The sequence below is a fragment of the Sesamum indicum genome, linkage group LG9, assembly GCF_026168435.1.
Source record: "Sesamum indicum cultivar Baizhima isolate 11 linkage group LG9, ASM2616843v1, whole genome shotgun sequence".
Lineage (NCBI taxonomy): Eukaryota > Viridiplantae > Streptophyta > Magnoliopsida > Lamiales > Pedaliaceae > Sesamum > Sesamum indicum.
In genome coordinates, this window is record NC_142665.1 from 18025896 (window position 1) to 18046523 (window position 20628).

The 20628-nt window shown below is 32.1% G+C and overlaps 1 protein-coding gene across 1 annotated transcript; it reads left to right on the plus strand.

The window, feature by feature from the left end:
* The first annotated feature begins 4139 nt into the window (after positions 1–4139).
* Positions 4140–4894, plus strand: LOC105178193 (uncharacterized). The gene has a single exon (XM_011101605.3). It carries the CDS (start codon positions 4293–4295, stop codon positions 4683–4685), a length of 393 nt encoding a protein of 130 aa, XP_011099907.1. The 5' UTR covers positions 4140–4292; the 3' UTR covers positions 4686–4894.
* Positions 4895–20628: the final 15734 nt, after the last annotated feature.

Here is a 20628-nt window from a genome sequence, read left to right on the forward strand (position 1 = left end):
TCTTTATTTTGTGCTATTTTCTATTATTTAAGGTCCATTGAAACTATTATTTCATACACTTTTTTGTTCAATTTTTCATTATTTTGTCCCACCTTTGCAAAATAGGTTTCTCCCTCATCATCTAGCACATAAGCTTCACATCAATCGTGTAGCAGTTCTACTACAGCGCGGTATCCTCTACGATGAACTTCATCAGGAAATGCCACGTGGGGTTGGTGAGGTTGACCTTCTTCAAATCCTTAGCATATTGAAGCGCGATTTCCAAGAGTCCAACAATCAATTTTCGATGATTTTATGTTAAATACAATTATAATAATGTATACAATTCAACCTACTTACAAATAGAATCATATATACATATATAAATACATATAAAGCAGACATGATTTCATAATGAACAATGATTTTTATTCCAAAATTTGTTCCAAAAAGAAGAAAACAAAACCATACATTCAAAATATATTTTAAACTATTTTAAATTATCTCCAAAAATAATTTCAAATGTAAGTACTTATATCTATTTTTTTCTCTCTATCTTCACAAAAAAATCATAGCACTCAAAGTATAGATTCAAATATAGTGTTATTATTTTATTTTATTGTCGTTTATTATCTCAGATTTATTTTGTTCTTTATATAGGTAAGACTTTAATCAAACTAGGTTAATAAGATTAACTCAAAATTTCACAAGAGCCCATTTGTGAAGATAAGCTGCAAATGGAATTGGAAAATAACTCAAATTATGGTTAGGTTATTCAAGGGCTTACCAATATTACTTCTAATATTAGAATTTAAAAAACATGTACAACAGCACAAAAAGAGCACAAATTATGCACAAACACAAGAAATGTGAAGAGAAGGGAGATGAGACAGGTAAGGAGGAAAATAGGAGAACAGGAAAAAAAAAGTAGAGAAGAGAATGAGGACTTACAAAATGAAAATTAATTATGATGAACTTTGATACAAGTTGAGATCGTTAATGAGCTAGGCAAGAAGGCTGATAACGAGAACAATGCTTTGGAATATAAGGATATGTAAGTACATAAAATCGTTAGATTCGTTACGGTGGTCCTCAACAATAACTATCCGCACGTGCATTGTTGGTAAATTATGAGCACAGTTTAATTAAGCACAAAATATAGAATTTATGATTCAAGAATTAATCTGAGGAAATTTTTTTATTAAATAAAAAAAACTTAGATCAAACTAGATTAAGAAATTAAATTCAAAGTTTCACAAGCATCTGCATAAAGCATTGAAAAATACGCACAAATTATGGTCAGAATATTCAAAATTAAAACCACTAATATTTACTTCCAATATAATCAAAGTATATGAAATAAGCACACAATGACAGATAAAAAAGGGCAAGAATAGGAAGAATGAGAGAGGGATAGGAGAGGAGAGGCGAAGAAAAATAGAGACAGGGAGATAATAGGGGGGAAAAGAAAGAATGAGAACTTTTTTTCCGATAAAGGTAATTTTCATTAAGTAAAAAAAAGTACAATAGTACAATAAACTTGCTTAATCTAAGCGATTTTCTCGACAGGCCAAGGAATCCATCATAAACGGTAAAGCGCACAAGTGCTAATAGCAGTAGGTAACTCTACACTAAGAATCCTCTGTTGCATATCTCAAACCATCAGTGCACCCATAGTATGTGTATCTCTATGTACTCCATCAAATCGCCTAATGTTGCACTCACATTAGATATGGTACACACATGAGGCCAAAAGAATGAGAACTTATGGAAATGAAAACGATCATAAAGATTTTGATTCGGGTTGAGATCGTTACTGAGCAATTTGGAATGCAGGATGCATAAGATAGTTTAGGTTTGATAGAATAGCTCCCGACAACAACTCCCTGATACCTAAACCAATAGGGTAATTTAGAAGTAGATCGAAGAGGGCTATTAAAAACGTGCCTTTGAAATTGATGTAGTATGTATAGAGCTTTTTATATATTTAGAAAATGTATAAATCCACATGGCAAGATCCAAGTCCGATCAGAAGCCAAAAAAATGGGTCGTCGGCTTGAGTCAAACCTAACTCAATCGTGTAAAAATACTTGAGTTCTTAACCTTTTGTTATCATATTATTATTTTTCAAAGACAACTAATTAAGGTATTTTGACTATTTGGGAGGTAATTTGAGTATTTTGTACCGTTCATTTAAAATTATACAACCAAGCACACAATAAATGTAACCGATGACATTATTTTATCCATTGTTCAACATATTGAAATACTAAACACGATACACATTTCATTACATAATCCCATCATATATTTAATTGGTCTTTATCCTATTATTTATTTATCTCGTGCCAGAAAACACTTACATACTGTTGTCTTATATATTATATTTTGCTTCTTTTCTTGCCATTTCTAATTTTCTCATCAATAATATATTTAACTTCGATCAAAAATTGATATAAAAAACTTGTTGAGCATAATAACTCAGAGGAAAATTGAAATTCCCCCATTAAGAAAATGTGTTTGGAAATTATAAAGTTGCACATAATTCTTAATTTTCAGTTCAATTAATTTGTGCAACATATAGTCCAATTTTCCCCTGCATATATACATATTCTGGCACGTGCATGCACATAGTTAGCACTTAAAAATTGAAATATTTTCCCATATATAATATACTAAAAAATTGTTGGGGATGATATAGTACAATATTTGTCATAATCATCATATTAAAAAACTTCACATGTTGCCATCGAGTTTCAAAAATGACCTAATATGAATGAATAATTGTACATTTGATTCGTATCAAATGTTTGGATTAATCTCCGAGCCATCTCCAAAGTGTCCAAAAATAGAACGAATGTTTGGTGAATTTATTTTATTTTATTTTTTTGGCTATTTTCTTATTATTTAAGGTGGATTAATATTATTGTTCATGCATTTTCGTTTTTCTTTTTCGATTATTTATAATTGTTTTGTCCCCTCTTGGCATAATAGGTTTCTCCCTCACCCTCTTGTACATGTATAAGCTTCACATCAAATGTGAGGTAGTCTGGTGAAGCACCGTTCCGAAATGAGGTTCATCTTCTTCAAATCCTTAGCATATTGAAGTGTGATTTTCAGAGTCCGATAGTTCATTTTTAATATTTTTATGTTAGAATAAAATTATAATAATCTACACAATTCAACCCACCTACAAACAAAATCATATATACATATCTAAATACATGTATAGGATATATGATTTGACGATAAACAGTCATTTTTGTTCCATAAAAAAAAAAAATACAAACCCATACATACAACACACATTTATCTAATAAATTTTGTTAATTTTATTTAATTTTTTTTCTAATAAATTTTTTTTATAATATATATTATTAATTAATAAAATATAAATCCTTGATTGTTTTTTATAAATTTTAGATTTAACGGTTAATATTAATTTATCAGATTTGACGACTCTGGTATAATCCATACAAATTCAACGGTCAATAATATAAAAAATTAATATATATTAAATAAGGGCATAACGGTCATGTTATCAAAAAGTTAATGTCGTTAGTCATATTTAACAGAGAGAAGCGATTGAGCTGAATTTATAAAATATAGGAAAGTGTTTTGATTATTTTCAAATCAGAAGAGAATTTTTCACATAATTTTTAAAATGCAGGCATAGTATTTGGTTTTATTTTGGGACTGTGTTGGTTTTGGTATTTCGGAAATAAATAGAGAAAAATAGAGATAAATAAGTGTGTGTTGGTGATAGATGGTATGTTTCAATTTGTGTTTTGAGGTAATTTAAAATATTTTAAAATAAGTGATGTAGGTTTAATGTTGGGATTTGAGAGACAAAAATTACTGTTTAATGTTAAATTATATATAAATATACATATTGTCTTTGTATTTTGTATTTTTTGAGAAATAAAAATTATTATTTATTATCAAATCATGTCTCTTTTATGTTATATATATAAATATATATATATATTATATATAAAAGTTGAAAAATAAAAAAATATATAAATAAAGTGTAAAAAATAAATATTCGATGTGTTTTATCTTGATTCGGGCGATGCCCAAAAATAAAACCAAATATAAGGAGAGGATTTTTATGCAATTTTGCCCTTATACATTAAAGTAAATAGGACTCACTATTTTATCATATGAGGAATCGGCCCAGAAGATTTTGAGCCCACGGAAAGTTCTTTTCTTAACCGTGTCAGTCTCACCGATCGTCTTCTTCACTCCACTTGCTTCTCAAAATCTCCACATTTCTCTAAAATCCCTCTTCTCCTATACCAATATCATCATCGATGGCGTTGGAGTGGGTTGTTCTAGGCTACGCTGCTGGCGCCGAGGCAGTTATGCTGCTCCTCATGACCGTCCCGGGTCTAGACCCACTGCGAAAGGGCCTGATCAGCGTGATTCGCAACCTTCTGAAGCCGTTCCTGTCGGTGGTGCCATTCTGCCTCTTCCTTTTAATGGATATCTACTGGAAGTACGAGACCCGACCCAGTTGCGAGTCCGAATCCTGCTCCCCTTCGGAGCATCTCCGCCACCAGAAGTCCATCATCAAATCGCAGCGGAACGCCCTTCTGATCGCCTCCGCTCTCATTTTCTACTGGCTTCTGTACTCGGTCACTGGCCTCGTTGTCAAGATCGAGCAGTTAACTAAGCGGATCGAAAAGTTGAAGTCCCAGGATTAATTTTTGCCAGGTTCCTGGCCGTGCGTGTATTTTACTTTTCGGGTCTCGGATAAGCCTGTTTGTGGATGAGAAATCACGTGGCCCTTATTTGTTGGATTTTGTGATTAGTGTTGAACAAAAATGCTCTGATCATGAGTTTTGGTGATTATTAGGATGTGAACAGAGTTCATGTTGGGATAATAATATGATCCTTGTTAGTGGTACTATAATATTTCTAGTGATCGTTTATAGTTGAATTTATTACACAAATAATTGCCTAATGAGTTTTTCATGCTCACAGTGCTTCCCTGTTTCTGGTTATGCTTTTATTCCTATAATGCTTGTATTATTTTAGTTTCTAATGAAATCTGTGCATTCTTTATTGCTGGGATTGCACGATTTCAACTTGGTTGGATCTCAGGTGAAGTCATTGAATAGCCATTTGTTTCTAGTTAATGTTATAAATCACGATCACATTATGGTCTTTTCATTGTGTTTGATGATTTTTATTATGTGGTGTTGCATTGATGGATTATACCATTCTGTTTACCTGTTATGTTTGATATCACAATGCATCCTCAGTTTGGGTTGATGATTAGTGTTCTGGTTTTCTGATGGCTGTCAAGATGACAGAAATCTTTTGTCATATGGCAATTAACGATGAGTCTATGATCAAGAATTATGCTGTGTAACAATTTATCACCCCTAAGTTTCATGCTCCTACATGCTCCAATTGCTTTAACCTCAGAGTTCCATTGAATATGAAGACGAATATCCTTCTTAGAAGAAAAGTTTTGCATTTTGTTCATAGAATCTTGAGGGGGTGATCTTGTTATCGATTAACTAGTTGTTTTTTAGCATTTCATTGGTAGAGACGGATACCTATTACCAACGGGGCTACTTATTAAAATAAGGATATTGCCTGTTGTTTCTTCTTCAGTTGTTTGAGCTTTTATGCAGTTTGTGGGCTAAGTGGTATTCTTGTCAGCCATACAACACCCACAAGGGGTATACAATGGATTCGTCCTGTATTGGTTTGTAGTATCAAGCTAAGATTTTGTGTAAATCCACGGTGTTGCAGTCTAGAAACAGCCTTGACTTTCTATTTAACAAAGTGAAAACAGAATTGTCAATTAGATAGTTCTAGGAAATGTTGAGTTTGGGCATTGGATAGCAATGCAACGCAATCGGATTTGTAAAAGTTTACCTGAAGCTTAAACTCCCACTTCAGAATCTGTGTGCTACATTTCTACTCATTCTCACCTCCATTGTTACCACTGCAAGAAGAAAACTTGTAAGTGTAATATTTCGTTTTTGCTTTTGATTCTGTACCTTCAGAGAGTTCCACAAATGTATGACTTGGATGCATTTCAACCTAACAAATGTTCTCTTGCTGATATTTCGAATATTACCTTGTTTGTGAATGTCTATTTATTTGTGTAATGCATTTCAACCTAACAAATTTTCTCTTGCTGATATTGATGTATTGCACTCTGTATTGAATGTGTACTTGTGTGTGTAATATGATTGATAGTGTGTGTAAATTCTTCATTGACTTGGAATACATCTTATGATTAGCAATCCACCATTTCCTGATCCATTTGAACGTGTTGAATAACAATATCGCATATTGTACAAGGTAATGGCAGGCAGTGTAAGTTTATATGGACTGGTGAGTTCCTTACTTACTTTAGGTGCAGTGTTTATTTCAATGATAATGTTATTCTTTTCGGCTTGGCTTTTTGGGTGGATCCAACATATTTCAAAATGCACAGCATTTTGTTTAGACAAAATCTTGTACTTTATTTTGTGGGCTTACAGTCCATGTATTAGAGGCAAAGAGGATATTATTCACTTTTTTTGAGTCAACATAGTAATTTACGTGTTGTCCAAATTTAGTGGGCTTGGTGGGATTATTGACATGGGACAACAACACTTTAGGTCGTAATTACCAACACTTTAGGTCCTATTCAATTAGGGTTGAATGCAATTTACCCCGATAAATATTATATTTGATCGATTAAGTTTTTGTTTAAAATTATTTTAGTTTCTCAAGTTCATTTCTTGACTTTAGCATTCCTAAATTTTAATTTTTGTCTCAGTTTGGTCTATCAGACCATTTTTCGGCGAAAATATAGTGGGAGTTTGACTTTTTGGAGGGTAAAATGGTCAATGTAAGTTTGATTTTATCACTTTAGTTCTTTAAGTTTGTAAAATATCAAATTAGTCCTTTTTAGAAAGAAAATCAATTTTTTTATATTTTTATATGGTGAATATAATGTTATTATCTTGTATGAAAAATGAAATACAAAAAATCATATCTTCCACAAGTGAATAAGTGACCAAATGAAGTACTCATATGCTACTGTTGGAACTAATTTTTCCTCCAATAAAAAAATATTTAATGGAAACGTGCTAGGTACGTGACATGCATCGTTAAATTATAGATGAAAAAATGCATGAGGACCAAAAGTATTAATTTTTTCATAAGTTATAAGACTAAAAGTGCTAATTCGATAATTAATGAGACCAGAAATAATATAGATCTAATTTTAGGACTAAAAATACCTTTGCCCATACCAAATTTATAAGACATTGGTGGATTAAACAAAAAAAATAATGATATAATATTAGAAAAGAAAAAACAAATAGATGCATGAAAATTTCAAAAGAAAACAAGAAATTACTACTAAAAGGTAGTGGCAAAGTAGGAAGTTAAATAAATCAATAACAAAATATAGATTGGCAAACCAAAAAGAGTGATACACCAAAAGCCCATCTCCCATCTCCCTTGATAATAAAGTAATAGTAATTTGTGGCACATCCTACATGTGTACGTACTCTTTAATATTATTTAAAATAAAATACTTATATTTAATTAAGTATAGACAAAATATTATTAGTATTAAACTTATAAAAAGAACGATGTAAAAGAAATGCATAAAAGAAGAAGTAACTATTGAAAAATAGTGGAAGAATGGAAAGTTAGAAGAGCTTATTGGTGGGAAGTTAATAAATATATTAATGAATTAGATTAAACATTAAAATTGATAATAATTGAGACACCAATTCACCCCATTCAATTATATATAGTATATATATATATATATACAATATGAAAAAAAGAATTAATTTGCTATCCGAAATATGACTGTTTTTATACTTTGGCATTTAAATTTTTTTTGTGTCAATTTACCATCTCAACTTTTTAAAATTTTGCAGTTTGCCATTTTTACTATTTTTTCACTAAGTCTTTTGATGAAAAAACATTACATACAGTGCACATTTGATATTTAAAGATGATGTGATGTGGTATTTTTTACATATCCACAACATGTGATATTGTTAAGATAGAAAAATCAACAAAAATGGTCATATATGGCAAAAGCGCAAATTTTGAAAAGTTGAGATGGTAAGTTGACGCAAAAAAAGTTTAGATGCCAAAGTGTAAAAACGAGCATAGTTCGGATAGAAAAATATAATTTACCCTAAAAAAGAAAACACATTCCATTCTCACAAACTGCAGTTAATGACACCACCGCACCAATTTCTTGTGAAGCTAATAATACACTTCAAGTGATAAAATAACTAACTTGTTTAACTTTCTACATTTTACATTACTTGATAAATTAGTTTTTCTCTTTGTTTCTTCTTTTTTGTTTCTAATATAGGCTATGTTTACTTCAAGTGATTGAGCTGGATATTCCAAGATATCCAGCCTTATCACACATCTACTTACAAATATCTTGACCCACTATTAATTCCACAAGCCCGTTATTGGCTTGATAAATTAACGATATAAATCCCACGAGACCTATATGTATGGGCTCAAAACTCGAATTACAAATAGTCTTCACTTATACAAACAAGCCCCCTTCATCTTTTACTGAAAATTTGTTGGTTATAAATTTTAATGAGAGGGTAATTTTTAGAAAATTAATAAAATATCACTTATTTTATTTCAAATAAATACTACAAGCAAGCATAAACTTAGTTTAATCCCAAATTTTATCAATACAAATTGTGATGGAGTAAATGAGCTCATAATGTATTGATCATTTATATATTTTATTTTTATTCATAATAATATTTTTCATATATATATAAAAAAATTTATATTCATTATATACACATAAAAATCATGTCTCACAACCACTAGTATATATATATATATGTGTGTGTGTGGAGAGAGTGAGAGAGAACTATACAAATTACTGGATTATAGTGGAGCTTGATTGGTGATTAATAGTACAAAAATACTTAAACATATAATTAATTACCCCATCCTAAATTCATTAAATACTTTGCTTGCTGCTTATTACACGGACCATTATTATAATACATGGGAATCTTCACCCAAGTGGACCTAAAACAGTTGTCATTACAACTAATCTTTGTTTAATTTGTAATAAGCTGTCCACTCTCTCTCTCTCCTACACTGCCCTAAATTAAATAATTGAAGTATTAATAGATTATGTGGGAAATGCAACCTTTATGAAGACGGTGGTCATTCAAATGATTCGCATGAATCACACTCTCAATCATCCAGCCCGGACATGTTGGACAAAATCATGAGTTTTTTTTTTTTTAATAATCTAATTAATTATAAATGATTCGACTCTCTAATAATCTAAGATTTTTTCAAAAAACATATCATTTAATAGATACTATAATCTATAAAATAAATGATTTTGGGTACAAATTTGATTTTAATCCGTTTATAAAAAAACATATTTTACGTGCAAATTAAGTGATGGGGGTGCGTTCAGATATTAACGTTGAACGATTATTTTCTCTGACAGTTCATATGATGGTTTGTAGACGAGGGGAACGTGTTAAGATGTTAATATTAAATGATTTTCTTCTCTAACAGTTTAAATTTTTAGATGATGTGGTCGTTTAATACTGTAGTTTCTCCAACCCATTAATATTTAATCATTTTGATTGAACATATTGCTTTTTTATGAGAAGAAAAGAGAAAAAAAAATTCAATATGTTTTAAAGAAAAATATGTACTTAACTATCACATCATTATTTTAAATGAAATGATATTTATAAAAAATAATTTTTATTTTGAAAAAAATTAAACCTTATTTTGATACATTCCAAAATAAATGAGTGGTATGCTAACATAAAAATTGCTATTGATTATATATATTAGGTGAAAAAAGCATTTATCTTATCACCCTAATAATTTTCATAATTTTTACAGCTGTGATGAGATTTGCATAAAAGTCGTCACTATTACTATTTAGTGACAAAAACCAATGTTTAAAATTGTAATAATAAACAATTAATGACAATATATCATAATATCGTAATCACAATAAATTATAATTATTAATACATCTGTAGTATGACTAAATCGTCACTATAGATGCATCATTTAATTGTCATTATAAATACATAACTAATTATATATCATGACAGCTTTATTTTTAATTATTTATAATTATCGTCACTAATAATTATATTGTGAAAAAATCAAAATTATCATTATTTTTTATATATAAATATATAACGACAACTTTAATTAAAATTATCATTTCATATTTTGTTGTTAATATTATATTTGATTATAACATTTCTCGTGCTTGACATGCTAGAAATCTTATTTTAAGAAAAAAAATGCAAACAATTCCCTTGTGATATAGCAAATTAGCAAATTACCATCTTATGAAAAAACAAATAGCAATTTACCTTCCTGTATTTTTAAAATACAACAATTTACCCTCCTATGATTTTTAAAATGAAGCAATTTACTTCTCTATATAAGGAGGTAAATTGTTTCAGTTTGAAAAGTACAGGGAAAATAAATTACTATATTTTTCCCATAACGGATAATGTGCTCATTTTCAATATCACATATGGATAAATTGCTATTCACCCGTTATTTTAGCTAATGACCATTGCTTTCTTCTACAAGTTTTAGTGCTACCTATTGGGGTATAGGACCAACGTTGGGGTTGTGAACTACTGGGGGACTTAAATTTGACAATTCTACCAGCTTGTTGAAAAACTGAAGCATTTGGTTTGAAAACTTATTACTTATCTGGATGAGGTCGATGGGCGATCAAAACCAGTCATGCCATAGGTTGGTTACCTTCATTGTACTCGAGAGGGGCACCCGTCTATGGACGGTCCAAGTGGTCGAGCTTACGTTATAATGTGTGATAAAGAAGGTTTCACTAAAAAAATATAATTTTATTATAATTAATTATTATAGTAAAAATAAAAAAAATCGTGGCAAATACAAATCAATCATAGCTTCGTAACAACTGTTAGCCATTATTTCTGCAACTGTGGCCAAAACATTAGTCATGGCTAAAACCATGATATATATTTTGACTGTGACTAAAAATCATAGCAAAGATTGATTAATCATGGTAAAATTTATATATAATCATGAATTCTACAACAAATGAAATAAATGAAAACAACTTGCAGTACAATTATATATAATCTATTTTGTAAAGACCTTTCTAACGGCTTTTGGAACGTTTAGTATAGCCATTGAACACTAGCCTTTAAAAAATATAGTCATTAGCATGTCCGCCTTTGGGATAGCTTTTGTAATACTATCTATAAAAAAAAAAGTCGTCCCTAATGATGCGATTTTTGTAATACCTTATTGTATATTTTTCTCGTGGTTCTTTTTTCACGGTAATTGTAATGGCTTTTAATTCTTTCTTAAGACTGTTACAAATATTTCATACCGTAAACTTTTACCAATCCTTCCATGACGTCATCACATCCAATCCATTACAAATACGTAAAAAAAAGCAGTGCATTTTGGTCGTTCCAAAAAAATCGTTACAAATTCCCTATTTTTTATAGTGAGGGGTTCAAAGTATATTTAACCTTTTATTTTATTAGTTTTGATTAGGTATTCATTTTTATCTTATTATTGTTTGAGAAATTTTGGAATTGCCCTTACAATACATATATAGAGAATCCGGTAATAAATGGGATGAGAATAGGATCATGTTTTCATATTTTTACATCCAACTCTCTCAATGTTTTATAATTTATATAAATACAAATATTTTTTTATTGTTTGAGAAATTATCCATACTAGCTTTTCCATAATAACCCTCATCTGAAAATTGACTCATTCTATTAGTAGAATTTCATCCAAATTTTATATTGAGTTACCTATCATGCCCTTTTAGACCCTCTATTATAATTTTACGTATTTTTAAAATTTTTATATTTTTTTCATAACAACATCCGTTCAACATTAATTTCTTTTACCTTTTATGTAATAATAACGTCACCAACATCATAGACTTTTATATTTTATCAGGCTTTTGTTTTAAGGGTAAATTACAACGATTTCCTTAAGGTTTTGTATAATTACAAAAACCCCTTTATTGTTTGAAAAATGACTAATAACCCCCTGATTTAAATGACAGTCTAACAATTAGCCCAATCAGTTAGGTATGCATCCATTTTTTATGGTGAATTGATCAAAATGCCCTTGTATATTAAAGAATATAATTTTATTTATTTTTTACATTTGTTCTTTTTTCTTGTACTAAGTGTAAATTTTTTTTATAATTTTTAAAGTTTTTCATACACCCTGTTAGATTTTTTATAAGTTTTTATTTTTTTTTAAAAAATACAATAAGGGTAAATTTGACAATTTCATACCTTCATTCAAAAATTACATAATTTCTTCAAACATCAGGGGGTTATTTGTAATTTTTCAAATAACGAGAGTATATTCATAATTATGACCAACCTGAGGGGAGGTTATTGTAATTTACCCTTGTTTTAAACAAAACTTAAAATTTTAGTAAGACTAGAGTTAATGTTTCCACCTTATCATCCAATAATTATATAATTATATCACTTATAACTTTGGTTACGGGTTTGAGTCGCTTGGTAGGTAGTTGGGAAATCAACATTGATCTTCCTTATATTAAGTAGAAAAAAAACATATCACATATGGGGAATTGATGGTAATATGAGTTTACAGTACTTTTCGAATTTATGTACGGCTTAATTTATATATTGACGTAATTATATTATTTTTATTTTTATTGAAAAAAAATAAAAAAAGAAAAAGTAAAAATAGGGTTAGAGTTTCAATAACGGCCGATTTTGGTGGCAATAAATGAGACAGGAATCTCAATGAATGCGGTGGCTGAGAATGTGAAAAAATCAACACATTTGGATTAAATAGAAGCGAAAATCCAGACAGGAGCGTCTCATTAAGTCAAACCAAGATCTCTTCATCAGCTGTATCACTGTCACTACACCCTCTCTCTCTCCCTCTCTCTCTCTCCCTCTCTCTCTCTCTATATATATATATATGTATATATATACTTAAACAATGTGAACTTCTCAACAGCTTCCATGCACCATTTGTCCAATACTCAACCACTACAATAAAGCATTAATTGATAATTTTCATATTATCTCAAACTATAATTTTGATTTTATCTCCGCAAAATTATTAAAAAATAATTATGCATGAAATTATCATTATAAATAATTAGGGATAATATGATTATACAAGAATTATTATCTTATTATTATTATTATAATTGTTTATAGCGACAATTTTGCGCACAATATTTTTATTAAATAACTGTCGCTCACTATAAAATTTATTATTGTGCCAAAATAAAAATTCTTGTCATTTTGCACATGTATATATTAATCAGGGTAATATTAATCATCACTGGAGTAAATTTGTTGGTAATTAATCGACAACGAATTTAATAAGGGATAAAAGTTTTAAGTTTTTGTTATTTCTTTGCTATAATTAGAAAAGAACTTTAGTGTTACAAAATTTCATATTTGGCCTAGGAAAAAAAATTGAAAAGCTCCTCCCAAAAATTTACTAGCTACCAAATATTTTCAATAGTAAAATTTCTAATAAAATCAGCGACAACAAGAACTGGATGTTAGAATTAGCGACGAGCTAATTACCAAGAAAATATTTTTTTTTATTAATTTCGTTGCTAACTTTTTTTTATCTTACGAGGAATTTATGTTGTTGTTAATAACATTATTTCTTATATTGACATACATAACACCATTTCTTTTTTATGCTTCTACAAATGTTTTGCTATTTTCCAACAATTCACAAATTAAATTGAAAAAAAAAAAGTTTACAAGCATTGATAGTGCGTTTTATGCCTAAAAGATTAAAATCAACACAATAATAATAGAAACAAAAGAGACGAATAGTGTTGCAAAATTCCAAAAATTCCAATTTGAACACATTATTCTCGTGTCGTTGCTCAATGTTGCATAATTTTTGGTTGGCACATGATTTTTTTTTTTAATTGGTAATTACATACATTATTGTTTTTGAGAAATTTAAATTTCATTAAGTAAAATTGATAAAAATACAACATTATGCTCCTAATTCGGAAATTTATTGCTCATGGAATTTGAAGTTGGGTCATTTAAGTTTACAAATGCTCTTTTTGCTACTTGAGCTGCAATCAATATATAATTACATATATTATTACGTCAACATCTCGATAAAATATATTAATATAATTAAATATATAATAAATAAATTATAATAATTTGTACAAAGTTAGACAACACACATTCAATGGGACTGGCGCAAATCTGTAATTTTGAATTTATTGTTAGGATATCAATTTTAACCACTAAATTAAAATATAATTAGTTTTTTGGTTGGTAAGAATTATTAGGAGTAGAAGGGAATTTTGATTGTTGGATATTGATTAGTGTTATTGTGTTTGGTATGCACTCTCCTTTTTCTTGTGACATAAAAATTCTGCCAACTCTCATACAAAATAGATGTGTTGCTAATAAGGGGAATATGTAATAACGTTACACATAAGTTGTAGTTTTTCACTATTAAGAGCCTGCTTTGTCACTGCATTAAGTGTAGGTTTATAGTTTTTCTTTCTGTTGTAAGAGCTCCTCGCTCGACTAGAGTTCTTTCGTGGTAACTATCAAACAATGCTGCTCAACTAGAGTCCTTCTTTTGTGTCTCCCCAACTTGCAAATGACTTCCAACTGGTTCATCGCGGGCATTTACTCTAATTTGGAATAGAGTAATGGTGCTTGTGTTATTTGGTTTCTCGATCCCCTTGGCGATTGAAAATCCTAATACTAGTTTCTTTTGTTGTCTCTTATTTTAATTCCTATCTCTATCTTTGTTTTGCTTTTTCTGTTTTTTTTTTGTTTTTTTTTCCTCTTTGATTTTGCCTCATCTCCAATCTAAATATGGCCTAGATCATATTTCTCCCACCCTCGAGTATCTTCAGATGTAGGTGGCACTGAGGGGTTGAGCTTGACGAATGAGGAGGTCAATGGCATCCGTATTCTTATCGAAAAATGGGGTGGTGAGGGGATGCCCGAGGGATATTACTTGGTGGGCAAATTGGTTGGAATGAAGTCGTTTAACTTTGATGCTCTTATATAACTTTGTTGGCTTCATTTAATCCCAGGAAAACTTGGATATGAAATTGATTTCTCAGCAACGTATATTGTTTTGATTCGAACATGCTCTTGACTGAAAGTGGGTTATGGTTACTAGTCCATGGTCTTTTGAGGAAACATCTACTAATTTTGATAGAATTGGAGCTGACAGACAACTCAGGTTAGATTGATTGGGGAGCTATGAGTTTCAGGTTCAAATTCATGACATCTCATTGGATTTGATGACAAAAGACATAACAACTATTCCAGGGAACCACTCAGAACTTTCATTGATGTGGATTTGAAGGGTGTTGATGAGCTTTGGGGTGCTTAATTGTGGATCAGAGTGCATCTTGATGTTAATGACTGCAATTCCACGGGCGATGAGCATGTTTGATTAGTATCGTATGAATGTCTCCCCAAATTCTCCTATTTATGTGGACGTATAAATCATCTTTTCAGGAACTGCAACCCGCAATACAAGGAGGGCTTCCAAGACCCAGAGTCAAATGCTTTGTATGGCAGCTAGCTGCGTGCAACACCTTTGAGTATGACTAGATATTGTCTCCAGATTATGGGCAACGCCTCAACCAATGCTTTCTCAGCCCACACATGTTGTCTCCCGTGATCACGGTTCGGACAAATAGGGAGCAAACATCCTTGGATTTTTCTTCGCCACTTTAATCCCAACCTCTACCGCTATCCCTTAACTACTCCTAACCACTTAACCATCCAAACACGTTAACCCAACACTGCCTCCTCACCCCAACCTCTACCCTCCTGGCCACGTGCAACAAAACCATCCCGCCTAGCCAACACACCACCTAACTTAATTTGATCCACAAAGATGCAGCTCAGAAACCTAAATACCTTAACCCACCTCTCCTGCAACTCTCTTCAGTCCAAACCCCTTCCCCTTACATACTCTCCAAAAATCCAAGACCCGACCCTCTCCACGTAAAATCATATCCAATGCTAAAAAAATAAAATCATTCGAGTCCTACCTCTTTGGACGTTTTGGCAAAGATATCGAAGAAGAAGAATCTCCCACTTTTGATTAAGGAGGAACCAACATCACCAGCGGCGGCGACTGTAGAGCAGTCCCTCTGATACCCAAGAAAATCATAAAGTGAAACTGCTAGGGGATTGGGACCCCTGGATAGCTCAAGGTTTGGGTCAATTAGTTAGATCCCACCACCCCCAAGTAGCCTTCCCTTCGAAGACATTGAGTAAGAAAAGTATAATTGATGGGTTGAAAAGAAAGTTTGATTGGCATGGTGTTCATGTGGATATAGCTGATTAGGTGGTTTGGTGTTATTTTGGCAGAGATCAATAAGTGTAGTGCTATAGAGATTTTTTATTGCTCGGTGAAAAGGGTTTGAATAGTCAAATATTTAGATTTATAGGAATTCTATTATGTAGATGCTAGCAACCGGAAGGGAACATGGAGACTTTTTTCGATTTTGGAACAAGTTTCAATTAGGGCTTGGCTTTGTGGAGGGAAGTTTAGTGAAATTCTCGCCCAGTCTGAGAAGTAGGGAGGGAACATACGAGTGCGATAACAGATTTGAGACCTTCGACTAATACTGGAGGGGGCAAGCCTACATGATTTGGGACATGAAGGTGATATTTTCAAGTGGTGCAATAATCAGCTTGAACCATATGCTAATAGGGAGAGACTTGATAGGGCTTGATGGATGACGTATGGAAGATCTTATTTCCACGGGCACGAGTCAGATACTTGGAGTCAGCACAGTCTGACCATCGATCATTGTTGCTTGAATTGGAATTGAGAAGACTCGATGCCATATGCCTACAATGTGTCCTGTCTAGTTTGAGGTTGCATGGTAGAGCGAAAAGGGTTGTTCAGAGGTAATTAGGAGGTGTTGGGACAAATTTGGCTACGGAAATCCACAAATGAACCTATTGACAAATTGAAAATCTGCTTGACATTATTTAAGGTGTGGGATCTATCTTGGAATCCAAAGCAATGAACAAAAGAATAAAGGAACTAAACTCTCTCCTTACACTCAGCTGAGACTAGTTGAGGTGGAATTGGAGGCTAAAATATCTCGAGAGGAGGTGTATTGGCAGCAACGGGCTAACGCACATCGGCTCAAGGATGGAGACAATAACACTGCCTTCTTTTATAGAAAACAAATCACAAAAAGCGCATAAACTGAGGGACCGCATGGTACAGCCTGGGAACGCGATAGCGAAAGCGGAAACGTTAACGCATACAACAATTGACAATTAAACCTTAAAAACAACGAACCAAGGGGTGTACCTTTGGAGTTCCTGGGTGTTCGATGTAGTATGAAAATAAAAACCATACTAGAATTATTGGAGTGAAGTGAGAAAATAAAAAGGAGTGAAGATGATACCTCTTGTTTTCTCGTTAACTTAGCCGAAACATTCAGTGGAGGTTCCGACGTAGCAACCCCCTAAGTGCGTCAACACCACACCAGAAATAGGAATCTCTTGAACTCCTTACCAGAAGAGAGCAATATAAATTAATGGCATTAATTTATTCTTGGAATTCTCCATTCAATGATCTCTCTTTTGTAAGTAATCGAATTACTTACGAAATTAATTCTAAATTAATTCCTTGTCCTTTCTCAGTGATTTGTATGTGACTCTTTAGGTTCACTTTTCAGCTAGACTTGAGCTAATGTTCACACTATTATTAATTAGATTTAATTTAATTAATAATTTTTTACCAGCCCTTGATCAAGAAAGCTCGTTACCATGGGTGGCCGTCTAGCAAAGGCTCATGGCGCTAGAGACTAGGTGAATGACCGTGTGAATATTTAGACTCTCGAGTACATACCGGTATAGTCCTTTCCTCTATCATCTCCTGGAGTCTAAGACATGGAATTCGATATTGGTTTACATCCTGGACTAGGCATCTATGCTTTAATACTTAAGACCGTGTTACACTTAATTGATCGACATAGGAACCTCTTTTCCTATTCGATCAATTACTATGGCCACAGGTTTATAAAACGGGACTGTGTCTCCAAGTGCATAGGAGATACCTCTACCATATGCTAATAGGGAGCAGATCCTCTTGTTGGAACTCACCATCCTCGCTACATATTCCGACTACACTAGACGAGGTTTATGATGATTATGTTTGTGACACAATCACCTCTCTTGCACATCCAAGATACAGCCATCGTATGCATGTGACTACCGTGATTCCTCAAGATCGAGGACTTCTCCCGTACTATCAGAATTAGGTATCGAAGTCATACCAACCAACCCTCAAGGCTTCAATATGACGATTTTCGTGAGTCAGTTCAGTTGATTCGATACCTAGTCAAACAACCCACCAAGATTGCATAGATGTTTCACGTCTGTCACCGATGAAACACGATACTCACTAATTGAATGCAACTCTTGATGCAAGTTTTCATATGACTCTCAATACCCAATTTTGAGGTCCTCGACTTGGAATATTTCAAACCTGACATTTTGGCAATTGGTTTCATGACCGCCATTTAATGTGCGACCCAACTGCATGATTGCCAATTGGTCTGTGGGCTTTGTTGTGATGTTCAAGCAGATGAAAACATATAGAATGAGCACAATAGAGTAAATGCCAAATAAGCGAATACTCATTTTATTCACTAAAATAATATTACATAATATCGATTAATTGTTAGAATAGAATACATCCAAAACCGCCAATCTAATTGATTTTTAGGTCACCTATTCCAACATAAACCACATTCGTAAACTTCGCGACCATGATGACCAATGGGTTGAGGAACTGTCTCTACTCCAATACTTGATCTCTTAGTAGTTTGAGACCCTTTTCCACTCGAATGCCTCTACGGCTAAGGACGTAAGACACTGCATTGATGCTATTAAAGTGGATGACTGGATGAACCATGAACTGTTGCAGCTATGCACAGAGGACGAGGTCTACCAAGAAGTACGTAAGATGGCACCTTTTAATTTTTCGGGGTTCGACAGTATATCTCCTATATTCTAGAAGAAATTTTGGCGTAGAGTTAAATCTGATGTACGTGGGGTTGTCTTTGTTTGTATGAATAACTATATTATCTCCTCCTTTTTTAATCAGATGAATATTGTTCTCATCCCTAAATGTAAGAAACCGAAAATGATTTCCAATTTAGACCTATCGGTCTTTGCAATGTGGAGTATAAAATTGCCTATAAGATAGTGACAAATCAGCTAAAATCACAATGCCTTTACCAGTCTACCTTTGTGCTCGATAAGCTTGTCACATATAAAGTTCTCTTAGCTTTTGAGATTACCTACTTCCTTAAGACTAAAACTCAGAGACATAAGGCTTGTACAACTTTGAAATTGGATATAAGTAAGGCGTATGATAAAACGGAGTGGAATTTCTACGGTTTGTGCTAACTAGATTAGGCTTTGCTAGGTGTTCTATTGAGCTGAATATGCACATCGTTTCTAGTATCACATATTTATTTATGCTTAGTGGTTCCTCTTTTGGTCATCTTGTACCCACCGAGGTCTTCATCAAGGGGACACCCCTCCTCTTATCTCTTGTTGTTGTGTATAAGACTCATAGTGCATTGATACAAAGGGGCGAACCAGGTAAACTACTAGAAGGTGTTGGAGTCTGTTGTGCAACTCCCAGGATCTACCACTTGATTTTCACTGACGACACCTTACTTTGTGGTCAGACCACACCCGAGGCGTCCGATTTCAGTCGGGAGACACTAGATTGCTATGTAGGTTTATTAATTCTATTTCCTAAGGCTACATTTGTTATGGATAGATTTTGATTTAAACAAGGACTTTGAGGAAATTTTTTTAAATAATTTCATTTTAAATGAACTTGTTGTCCATCATAATATTACTAAGATAAACTCAAAATGACAATTGAAGGACTTTAAATTATTTGAAACATAGAATTACCCAAATAAGTGCAGGGGATTTATTATTATGAATTTAAAATATTTAATTCCAAACACATCAATCAAAGTATAGCCTTAGGTTAAACTTGAATCCACCCTTTGAAGTAATAGATTGATTTCAATTGATTTTAAATCCTTCGATCTCTAAGTCTAAACTATGTTTTATTGAATGTTGATTGATTTCAAATTCTAATGTCAATCGCAATCGTCTTCTCAAATTTAATTGCATTTATCCTAACACAATATTTGCTTGCATTTAGATTGACAGATTTGAAATAATGGTTCAAATCCCTAATAACAAACCTTTTAATTTATTTAGGACAATTTTAAACTTAATATATTTCAAATATTAATAAATTTTATTTCATTTTCAATAAAATCATTAAATTGTTTTATCCAAATTCTACCCCCAATTCTAAATACATCACTTCCACTGTAGTTTTAGGATTGAGTTTCAGTTCAATTTGTTTTTCATTATTAGCCCCCCCCCCCCACCCCACCCCCCACCCTTTCTTTTTATAGGAATAATATAAGTTTCCATTCATTTGTTAGAATAATAGAAGTAGAATAGGAAAATATAATAAATTAAGGGGGTGGGGCTAACAAGGGTAACATGGGGTTTCAAGTTGGAT

What these genes read in the sequence shown, in the direction of transcription:
- LOC105178193 (XM_011101605.3), top strand. Translation starts at nt 4,293, where the DNA reads ATGGCGTTGGAGTGGGTTGTTCTAGGCTACGCTGCTGGCGCCGAGGCA.